Source organism: Etheostoma cragini, chromosome 6 (assembly GCF_013103735.1).
Source record: "Etheostoma cragini isolate CJK2018 chromosome 6, CSU_Ecrag_1.0, whole genome shotgun sequence".
NCBI classification, from domain to species: Eukaryota; Metazoa; Chordata; class Actinopteri; order Perciformes; family Percidae; genus Etheostoma; species Etheostoma cragini.
The window spans coordinates 13,040,283-13,052,339 of NC_048412.1; the positions used below are offsets into that span (position 1 = coordinate 13,040,283).

General features: G+C 39.5%; 1 protein-coding gene across 18 annotated transcripts in view; it reads left to right on the forward strand.

The window, feature by feature from the left end:
- ptk2ab (protein tyrosine kinase 2ab) overlaps positions 1-10,268 on the forward strand; it is a 66,377-nt gene extending 56,109 nt beyond the window's left edge. For 10 of the 18 annotated variants that reach the window (XM_034873384.1, XM_034873385.1, XM_034873391.1 and 7 more), the window contains 8 exons: positions 1,487-1,549; positions 3,623-3,662; positions 4,529-4,632; positions 4,889-4,897; positions 6,221-6,376; positions 6,810-6,890; positions 7,017-7,102; positions 8,909-10,268. In XM_034873384.1, coding sequence (XP_034729275.1) covers positions 1,487-1,549; positions 3,623-3,662; positions 4,529-4,632; positions 4,889-4,897; positions 6,221-6,376; positions 6,810-6,890; positions 7,017-7,102; positions 8,909-9,035 — 666 coding nt within the window. In that variant the 3' untranslated portion in view covers positions 9,036-10,268. The remainder of the gene's footprint in view (positions 1-1,486; positions 1,550-3,622; positions 3,663-4,528; positions 4,633-4,888; positions 4,898-6,220; positions 6,377-6,809; positions 6,891-7,016; positions 7,103-8,908) is intronic. The other 8 variants (XM_034873378.1, XM_034873392.1, XM_034873393.1 and 5 more) reach the window with 3 other exon arrangements.
- Positions 10,269-12,057: the final 1,789 nt, after the last annotated feature.

Sequence of the window (12,057 nt, forward strand, 5' to 3'; positions counted from 1 at the left end):
CCTGTGTGAATTCCAGGCTAATGAGAGGCTTACACAATCTGACAGCCCAGTCAACAGTCTGTCTTTGACCCACAACCACTAACTGACAACACACAAGATTACTGAAAAGTTGGGGTGGCGTATATTTATGAGTGTGCGTGTTGGAGGTTGGCTGGTTTTTCTAACCCTGTCACTTCAGGGAGGGGCAAGAGAGAGGGGGTAGAAAGGCAGGAGAAAACGGAATGGTTTGGGAAAGAAGGGTAGACAGGCTCACACGCTGACGGATCGTTGGCAGCATGCTCCCTCCCTCCTCCCTTCTCATCCTCTCCTTCCCTCTCTCCATGCGTCAGAGTCAGATATAAGTGTGCTGGAGGCAGGAAGCTGAAGTTGAGTCTGAATTCTTGTCTTGATGAAACTGCTGGCACAGAGTAGTAGAAAGACTGACAGGAAAACACTCAGTCGTAGGGGCAGACAGAGCTATAGAGAGAGATACAATAAGATCCGAATCAGATAGGAAAAAAGACACAACATCTCAGACAACTCGGGACACAAAAGGTTCATCAGACAACTTTGATGAACTCAGTGGCAATGCTGGTCTTCAAGTCCTGTCTTGGAAAACTGGTAGGCATCGATGGGTGGGAGCGTTGTATGCGTAGAGGTGTATTTTCGATTTTGGCATTGGCTTGTGGATGTTTTCGCAGTGTTATTTGGGGTTTAAATGTCCATCCGAAAAAAATTGTGCTTACATTGGAAAAAGTTTTTGTTTATTTGTAGTAAGTCCTGCTCTTCTGGATCTTGCAGCTTTGTACAGTGTGTTCCTGTTTTATTTGAAGTCTCGTGCAGGGATGCTGTGTTTGGATGCAAGATTATTTGTGTGAGCTTCACTGCTGTGATTCACTCATTCATTTCCTCATTCACATAATCATTGCAAGATTTAAGATTAAACTTAGATTTGGAGAATTGGAGTCACTTTCACCTAAGGGATCGGATCAGAATATGTTTATATTCTGATCACTTTACTTATTACAGAGTGCCCATTGACCTACATTTCTACAGTAAAATGCCTGTAAAAGATGATTATTTAAATCCAAAAAATTTAAACAGTAAATCTACTTATTGAAGTGACAGAGTTTTCACAATATAATGCACCAGTCTTACGACAGCATGGGATATAGAGCTGATGGCATGCTATGAAAGGCAGTTTATCTCAGTGAATGTCCCAGTAATCAAAATTCAATACTGCTTGTAAAAGCCCAAACAGAAAAGCAATGTGACTTACTGTTCATTGGAAAACAATTGCATAACTGTGAATACAGAACTACAAAAGCAAATTGATTTGAAGTGTGTGTGTGTGTGTGTGTGTGTGTGTGTGTGTGTGTGTGTGTGTGTGTGTGTGTGTGTGTGTGTGTGTGTGTGTGTGTGTGTGTGTGTGTGTGTGTGTGTGTGTGTGTGTGTGTGTGTGTGTGTGTGTGTGTGTGTGTGTGTGTGTGTGTGTGTGTGTGTGTAGAAACCAGACTCTAGAAGTTCTAGAGGGAGTCTGGAAAGAGAAGACGGTGGACCCCAGCCACCGGTGAGTTTCTTTCTACAGATGTTTTCTGCCTTCATCCATTCCACTGTTTGTTGGTTTTATTCATGCACGCAGCATTACGATAACAGTGCTGCGAAAAGAAATACATTTTGACAGGAAGAATTTGATGTATTTCTCTTGAATGAACTGCACTTCACTTCGCCTCTCATGACCATTTTCCACTCCCACCGCATTAGAAAGGGAAGTTGTTTGTCTGGCCTGTTTGTGTTTTTAAGAGATGTCGGCAGATGAATGTTGACAGAAGTCCACATTCTGGTTGGACTCACTGTAATTGGCTGCAGCATGGGTTTGTTTTGATTAGTTGCTGAGGGGATTGATCCAGGGACAGGAAGTGACCTGTCAGGGGTGGGTTCAGAAATAAGGGGTCAATGGATTCCCACAACATCGGCAGTTATTATTAGAGCACTGTTGCAAAAAAGGAAGTCGCCTTCTTTGTTTATCTGACTCTCCTAGTGAATATCTCCCATTGAGAGCTGCAACAGTTTGTTGAAAAGTTGATTAAAAGAATAGTCAATTTGAAGAAAAAACTATTTTAAATAATAGTTTAAGTCATTTTACGAGCAATAATGTGAAACGTTCCCAAGTTTCAGCCTTCTCAAATGTGAGGAATGGCTGCTTTCTTTGTTTTGAAGCGTCACCTTTTGGTTAAGAAAAATATGCGACAGGCATTATTCACTATCTCTATCAACTATCTAAACTATGGTGTCATTGTCAGATTAATAGAAAAATTATAATTAGCTACAGCCCTTGTCATATGAATATGTACAAACCAACCCTGCTACAATATGAGTGTTTGGAAAAAAGAAGACCTTTCTGGCCTAGGAGAGCTAATAACCACATCGTTTTTTTTAATTGAGCCTTGTGGTATAACTCTGAAATGATTTGCAGTGACAGACACACATTTTCACTCAACAAAACATAATGGGGATACATGCTGTGACAACCTGTAATATATTTTAAGACAGGTGGGATTGGAAGGTTACTTCATAACTTTTTCTCTCCTGTAATGTTTTTATTTTTTTGTAGACTAAAACTGGAATCTTACTGTAATGTCTTTTTTGAAGTCCTTTCTGGGATTAAATTTCTTCTCCTGAAACTAAATTATGTTGTCAATCCGAGCTTTGGCGTAACTTTATTCCATCTCAAGAGCTGAACGCACTCGCAAACGTTGTACGTTGATGTCTGTTATGTTCTTGATGCCAGCAGAAGTTGTTGCAGAAGTCTGAAGTTGCCATGGGACATATATTTCTGTCTCTGTAATTCATCTCTCTGCTTCTCCTCCTCCCAATGAATGGCTGTGGTTTGTGGTGGTAAAATCGTGTGTGTGTGTGTGTGTGTGTGTGTGTGTGTGTGTGTGTGTGTGTGTGTGTGTGTGTGTGTGTGTGTGTGTGTGTGTGTGTGTGTGTGTGTGTGTGTGTGTGTGTGTGTGTGTGTGTGTGTGTGTGTGTGTGTGTGTGTGTGTGTGTGTGTGCGCGCGCGCGCGCGCGCGCAATGCGGTAGTAGAGTATTTTTGGGTGTTGGTGGTTGTCAGTCCACAACACTCTGATGGCTTTTAAAGGCATATGTACTGTTTTCTCACACAGGACAAAGATTGAGTAATAATACAACAAAGTACATACTGTATATAACATGTCTGGCACCACTAGATAGTTTTGTGGCATAATATATTGATCCCAACCATCAAATCATAAAGACATGCTGCAGGGTTTTATCTGTTTTTTGAAAGGGTAGCACTAACAAAGGAAGTGTTTTTTTTTATCACTGTGTAGCCAGACAGAATATTTTAGTCAACATTAGTAACACAGTGCTCGACCACACACCACTGAAAACAGAAACATCTCCTCGACCGGAGACGACAGTGAACTCGCTTTGTTTTACAAGTTACAAATTAGGAAGGTGTGTCTTGTGACAGGTAAATCAAATTGGATTTCCGACTTTTTTCAGAACTGGCTGGTGATTTATGCCTGTGACGTTCTCATTTCCTGTGAAGCTTCTGATCATGTGTGTGATTGAATACTTGCTAACCCAATGTTTTGTTTTTGTTTGTTTGATTAGACAGGAAACCAGCACATATACCAGCCCGTTGGCAAGCCAGGTAATAGACAGTAACCATCTGTAATTACACACAACCTTTTGTTGTTTTATTCTCTCTTCTTTCTGTGTCTTCATCCCAAAGTATGCCGTTCCCACATATACCATTACATAGCTGTGTCTAGCTCTAACTAACCCTCTGGATACAGATGCCATATGTCCCGCTGCCAGCAGATAGCGTGTCAGTCTGTGTGTGTCAGAGTTTACAGTCTGATGCCACAATATGACAGTTCTGATTGTGAACTCTGGAGCCTCTTGGCCTCCCAGTGAGCAAACCAACCTCTGTTTATGTGGACTCAGACAGCATGTCAAGCTCAATATGTTGTGTGTGTGTGTGTGTGTGTGTGTGTGTGTGTGTGTGTGTGTGTGTGTGCCCGCCGTGCAAGCAGTCAAATATTGGGGGAAAGAAACAGTTTGGGAGACTTTGAAGGACGTTTTTTTGTCAGTGTACTCACAACCTTTTTTCCTTCTGTTCTCACCATTGAATTGTTTGTTGTCATGTAAAGCTGAAACAAATAGCATTTTTGATTAAAAAACAAACATTTTTGATAATGGAGTAATTGTTTCAGATGTTTAATCAAGCAAAAATGACAAACTGTCTCTCAAATGTGAAGATTCACAAATGGTTGGACAGACCAAACCAGACTTTAATGATGTCAATTTCTTATAGACTAACCTATTTATCAATAATGAAAATAATCAATAGTTGGATTTTGATACTGATATGAACTACCACATCATTTGTCGGGGTACAATATGAGTAAGTGCTGTGGAAAAATGTTAGTGTACCATTTTTCCAGAACGTGTATGTATGAGATTGTAAAACTGCAAGGAGAAATAGTTTTCACTTTTATATGTTGTTTACTGCAGAGCATGCAGCTCCCCCAAAGAAACCCCCTCGACCTGGAGCCCAAAGCCAAGTGGGCAGTCTGGCCTGTCTGAACACTGGAGATAGTTACAACGATGGAGTCAAGGTATACAGACACACACGTATACAGTTACACACACAAGCCCAAATCAAAAATACACAGAAGCAACCAACACCTACAAACACACAGACACAGGCAAGAATACATTTACCAAATCTATAGGTTGCATGTTTTAATATTTTCCCTGTATCTTCTTTTCTTTTGGCTGCACTCTCTCTCTCTCTCTCTCTCTCTCTCTCTCTCTCTATCTATCTCTCCCTCTCTCCCTCCTCCTGCACTCTGCCTTACTGTTGACCTGTAGCCCTGGCGGGTAAGCAGCACACTGTCTGTGTGTGTTTAATGTGCGTCTTGTCTGCTAGTTGATCACACCCAGATTGATTTGATTCCTTCTTCCATCAGTTCTTTGATTTCTCCGTCCAACAAATCAAATTCTGCATTGTTTTCACATAAACATCCTTACTTATTTCATTTGTTGTAGATACCGGCCATGTTTCTACCGTCTTTTTTTCCGTCAACACTAACATCCAAATCTACATATTTGTGTTGTTGTCTTATACTAAAAGTATTTAACCCTCTGTCATACTGGAAATTATTTTACTTTAATCACACTAGAAAACAGTTTGACTCATTATGGACTAATCATGCCAATTTCTAGGCTAGAGGGAAAAACCTGGTCAGAATAAGTACAAAATACATTTGACAAACAGAAGAGGGATTCCTCCTCTGTCGCTGTTTTTAGTTTTGACTCGTCCTAATGATAGAGATGTCATGCAAAGACCTTTGAGCCAGATTTGTGATTTGTGATTTTTGACTTGACAATACAAACTCAATTGAACTTCTTTTTAGCATTTTCCATGTCAAACACGATCAGTCTTAAAATCACCACAGTAGAACCTGCTAGTTTTAATATTCTTTTTTTTTTAGTAGCTAACCATAATGTGTACAAGGTTCAGAACTCTAGGGTATTGACATCAAGGGTTGAGTGCGACTTATTTCGCAAGCATGATTTCTCACTGGAGGGAGGAGTGGGCACAGGGTGATCGAGAGGAGGTACAATTATAAGTATTTAGGATTACATTTTGTAGTCCTGAAAAGCTCATTTTAGTAGCAGTGACAGAATGTTTTTTTTCTATAGATAATTTTTTGGGGGCTTTTCCCTTATTTTCCCGCGAGAGAGATAAGGGATGGCACGCTCTTACTGGGTGAGCTAGAGGCCGCCCTAGCAGAGACTGATTTAAGGAAGCCAAGTGTTAGTTTTTTTTAATCACAATTGAATGAATTACCTCTAAATTATACTAGTGTCCTGCTCCCATCTAGTGATCAGAATAGAGAACTGCACATTTTGTGTCATAAAGCTAAATAACCTTTCCACATTCATTCTTTCCCTGCTTAATTGTTAATCTACTCAGATAGTCAGAAGCACCTTAGTTAAGCAAAGGCATGTTTCATGTACATCTCTTGAGTCATGCAGAATTTATACACAGGCTCATATTTTTCATCAGCATTGTTCCAACTTGTTTTGCGCTTGTCATTGTTGGGTCTCACTGCCCAGCTCCCAACACACAGACGTCTAGGTCTTTGTCCAGTAAGCCAGCCTGCCACTCATTGCTTTCTCTGTTCTCTCATGGTTCAGCTGCAGCCCCAAGAGATAAGCCCGCCCCCCACCGCCAATCTGGATCGCTCCAACGACAAGGTGTACGAGAACGTGACCGGATTGGTTAAAGCTGTGATTGAGATGTCGAGCAAGATTCAGCCAGCTCCTCCAGAGGAATACGTTCCCATGGTCAAGGTAAGCGAGCACAGTTCATCACACTCCTCAGCCTTGGTTCTCAGACGCTCTCTGAGTTTTCAGTTTTCCTCTCTTGAGCTGCAAACTTGACCTCGTAACTTGAAAGCATTACATAGATTATTGCTGCTCTGTTTACACGGTTTGTGTAACACCCTGTTTAAAGTTAATGACATACAGCACAGTTCTTCAGAGGGTTGAATTTTGATACTTCTACTTCCCAATAAATAATTTGTAATACATCTGTTAACAAGACTCTACAGATCTGACCTCATAACCAAACTAGGTGTTGCTTTTAATTGTTGGGATTTGGTATTAAGGTCTCCTCATGTGTCCCATTTGGCTTTTAATTTTGTAACAGTAAACCATGTATTTTTTTAAGCCGTTTATAATTAGTCTGTCTGTCTGTCTGTCTGTCCATCTGTTCGTTTTTCAGGATGTGGGTCTGGCGTTGAGGACATTATTGGCCACAGTGGATGAGACTCTACCACAACTTCCAGCCAGTACACACAGAGAGGTAATAACACACACTTTTATAATCTGTTTTGAGTAGTGTGGAATAAATGTTACTTATTTCAAATCACACTAGTATTGGTTTGTATTTAACTAGATTGATATGTAATTTTCTGGTTTTCTTCACCAGATCGAGATGGCACAGAAACTTCTGAACTCTGACTTGGCAGAGCTGATTGGGAAGATGAAGTTAGCCCAACAATATGTGATGACCAGGTAGGTGCAAATATTAGTGTGACAATATATAAAGAACTGTTTCAGTGCCTTACATTGGAAGACATCCTGACATTTCCATGTGATAGATACCTACTTAACTAGCTGTTAATTAATTATAATTCTTGACTTTATCTAGTGGATGCAGCCATTCAAAGAGTACATTATTATTATTCTATTTCAGGTCACTAATACATTCAGTTAAAGTGCTCATATTATGCTTTTTGGCTTTTCCCCTTTCTTTATTGTGTTTTTTTTTTTTTTTGTGTACGCTATAGGTTTACAAAGTGAAAAAGGCCAAAGTCCACCCAAAGGGACTTATTATTTCCAACAGAAATCACTGTTCACAAACGGCTCCAAACAGCTCTATTGTAGTCCAGCCGTTACTCCCGTGACAAACGTGCATCACTTTGTAACACGTTATAATGCTCACTAGCTGCTAGCATGGCACACCCTCATACTCTGCCTCTGCCTGGATAGTAGTTAGGGCTGCAACTAACGATCTTTTTGATAATAGATTAATCAGTTGATTATTTTCTCGATTAATCAATGATCTGGATTTAAAAAAAGTCCAAAGACATTTAAATTTCCATAATTTTGTTAAAAAAGCTAAATGTTATTTTAAACACAAGACAAAAAAACAGAACTAAATGTATGCTATGAACATGCAAAAATATGCTCATTTTTCAGTAGTGCAAGAAAACCTGGTATTTCTTACCATGCTTAAACGGACCTGAGCTGTTTGAATAAATAAAAAATTATAAAAAAAAAAAAAACACATTGTTTTACTTTTAGATCTTCCGCGTCGTCTTGATGGACATGCGCGCTAGCAACAGTTTGTTTGTGTTCTGTCTCGTGTCTCTTACAAGTAGTTTGTACTCTTAATAGTTCCACGGTATACGTGGCAAACTCATGAACTTACCGTTTCATTCTCTAAAATATAAATAAAATGTGTTTTGTTTTTGTTGGTTTTGATCCTTTACATGCTAATCTAAATAAACAATGGATGTCTTTAGACAACCATGGAGATGTAATCATTATGTCGTGCTACTAACTTGATACTAGCCTGCGCAAGCTACTAAGGTGATGCCTCATTGTAGCTAAAACAGAGAGCTCAACACACGGGGTGAAAAGAAGAGCTGCAGCTGCAAGCAGTACAAACATTTTTTTTTATCATTTAAACCTATTCTGATATAAATGCAATTATTAACCTGGAAATGAGCATAATATAAGTAAAAGAGAACTTAAAAGAGAAAAATTATATTTAATCGTCTTTAGAAAGAGACAGCGGAACAGTTTCCATCTGTCTGCCATTAATGCTATCACAGGGGTGCGCCAAAGTCAAACATTCTAAAACTGTACAAATTGTAGTCCATGTTGACGAAGTTTCATTTACGGGATTCTTCCGGTACCGCTTTTTTGTGTTGGCATTCTAATTCAAACTCTTGTTGATTTGGGAAACATCCTCTGAGCTAGAACTGAATCAAATTAATTTATCTTTTTTGAGTAACAATTCTCATCACACACTCAACAGTCATTTTAATTGCAGAGCTTGCCTCCCAACGTGCACATTTTCCACCAAAACCAGTTCCTTCCTCCTAGATGATTGTAATTGTTTTGAAGAAATGCCAATAAATCAGAGCACGTTTTCTTTCCCAACCCCGGAATGCTGTGTGAACTAGCTAGACCTTCCTCCGCAGCGCTGTGGAGAGACATCTGGCAATGCGTGAATAAATAGTGGCTTTGTTATTGTCCTACTCATATGTCCACCAAGTGATATATGTGTGTATGTTTGTTGCTCTGTCTCAGTCTCCAGCAGGACTATAAGAAGCAGATGTTGACAGCAGCTCACGCTCTTGCGGTTGATGCCAAGAACCTGTTAGATGTCATCGATCAATCACGGCTCAAGATGATGTCCCAGTCCCGCCCGCACTAGCCCCACAACCGCTGAGCTGACCAACAGGAACTGGTCTGTTATATTAGAGACAGCATCATTTTGGATACTGTGGATAAAAGTGACGTCATGATATGTGAGGGTAATCGGAGCTGACTGCTTTACATCAAAGGAGCAAACAAAGCTCTGCTACTTTGACAACAGTCTGTGAAGAATCATTAGATGTTGAATCCTGTGTAAGCTGAGGTCGTCTCTCCACCACTGTGACTTTCGTAATACAAGAGCAGAGCAAAAACACTTTCTGAATCAGGGACATGACAGCTTTATTCTCTTTGGACTGTAATATAATGATGAGAGAAGGAAAAGCAAAGAAGAGGAGGAGGAGTGATAATTTTCAAACTGTGGGTCAGGACCTGAGATGATCATTGGGTCCTACACTTAAAAGGTTTACAAACCACCAACAGAATCAATATCATGGGAGCAATTGGATCGGGATCTGTTGCCATCGGGTGGATTACTCTTTTTAAGCCTAGCCATCAGAATCTGATCATACTGTGTTTGATCTGCAACACGTCTGCATGAAACTTCACTGTAGGAATGGACTTCGATGTCGACCAGCAGCAATGTCAGTTGTGATATTGTTTGTTGTGAGCCCATGGATGTGAACGGTCTCCTCAGCTGAATGCCTCCACATCACCATGGATTCTTTTAAATTGGCAGATCAAACCACATGTTATCCTATTCAGCTCTGGTCAAATGTGGTGCTTTAACAAGGACTTTCACAGTAAAGACAGTCTTGGTTTGGAGAAGCAGCCTCCCATCGCTCTTCCCATTGCTCCTTTCCATCCATTCCCGTCCTCCCTCCGTCTCACCAGGTTTTATTTATAGACTCAGAAATTGTAGAGGAGGAGATGGAGGGAGAGACGGGTATTAAAACTTGAGGACAGTCTAGCGCCGGGCTGCTTCCTGAAGAATGATCACACGTTCCTCGTCTCTTCATTCACTCACTTTCCTTTCCTTTTCTTCTTACTGTTTGTCTCCTTCTTGACGTCTTCCTCAGCTCCTCTCTGAGCCAGTTTTAAAGACTCCAAATGTGAAGAATCCAACTCAGTCTGGGTAAACACCGCAGACAGGAAACTCCCTCCTCACACTCAGTTTACTTTTTATTGGCTGGCTCCATGTTTTTTGTGTTGTTTCAGAAGTCACAATCTTCTTCCTCTGTACTGAACTGTTTGTAACTTGGAATACAAGCAAATATTCCATCCCAGCATCGACTCTGATGTGCAAACAAGAAAGGAAAAAAACAGAAGTAGAATTTTGAGAATTCCATCTGAGTGACTGGACACTCCTATTTGTCCCAGAGGAAGAGGAGGACATCATGTCTCAGACTGGTCACTGAGCTTGACTGAACCTTTTCTGTGAGGACAGTGTCTCCACTCTCCCTTGTTTTTCTTCACATACAATCCCAATATCATTAAGTTGTTCCTAATACAACACTGGTGCCACACCTTTAACTGTCCCCTCACCCACCTGTGTCTTAAAGTAAATTTACTGGGGACACAAACAAACCTCACAACTGGAACCTCTGTGCTTTGAGTCTCAGTTTCTGTCAGGTGTAACTCTTTAAATGTGTCCCTCCTAGCAACAGTCCCCAGGGAAACAAACAAACACACACACACACACGTGAAATGTGGAGCCACATTACTGGAACTTGTCTTGCAGACACAAAACACTGAACTGAAAATGCAGCAGATCACACGTGTCTTTGTTAATAGTGACCCCCACATGACATACTGCTATATGAAATATACTGGTGGTTGTTCTAGTATAGCATGATATACTGGTATGGAAAAGAGCATATTTGCACAGCACCAAATAAAAAAATCTTTACTTTTTTTAGCCCTATTTTACCCAGACTTGATTTCCAGGTTTAGCCAGCAACGAAACTCTCAACTATCTGGGTTTTTTAGGGATAAAAAAAAAATACTTGGAAAAAAACCCATCTATTTTATCGTTGTGTAAATCTGCTCATGTTAGTATATTGTAAGTTATACTGGTGTGAATCACTGGTGAATTGTACAGAACTAGTACTAGTAAACACTGGTTTTTATCTTGTCTTCTGGGCTAACGCAGCCATCTTGTCAAATAGGAGGAGAAGAAAAAAACAATGAAATAAAAATAATGACAAAATGGAAATCAGATTGTCCACGTTCTTATCTATGATAGAGATTTATTTGAAAGCACTACATTTCAAGTTTTATATCTCCAGAATCAAGAGCTACAGAGTTTTTATATAGTGGTATAGCTGCAGTGGGTAGTAAGCACAAAAAAACACCAGGGAATTTGCATGTGCAGAACAGCCAATAGGAACGCTCTCTCTTTCTAAAATGACCTGAACAACAGCAAAAAGATGTACCTACCACAGCTTTAATGTTGTCGTGTTGGAAGCTCCATCCTGTGGTACATTTTGTATTTAAATTACAATTTATTTTCAAAAAGCACTAAATTCAAGTTCTACAGTTACTCTCCTATCAAGTACTTCCACTTGTCTTCAAACCATCATGTTCAAAGAGACAGATTGAATCCACTATACAAGTCAATGTTGTATCTGTACTGACAGTAAGTAGTTAATGTCTCTAAGCCAAAAAAAAACGAGAGTTAAGTGATTTTGGTTGTCCCCTGATTGTGTCACCCATAGATACAGTAGATATTAAACAGCAGATGTGACATGACATCATCTTACCTAGTTACTGTTTACAAGTGCCAGCTATGGTCAGCTTTATTATCAGCTGTGCAGCACCTGTTGCTTTACCAAAAGGACCAAAGGGACTAGGGAGGCTGGCATCACTTTCCACTGTTTTTTTTTAATATATATATATATATATATATATATATATATATATATATATATATATATATATATATATATATATATATATATATATATATATATATATATATATATATATATATATATATATATATATATATATATATATAGTGTCAACATCCTTGCCACAGAAATTCAACATATATATATATATGCAGGTCATACTGCTTTTTG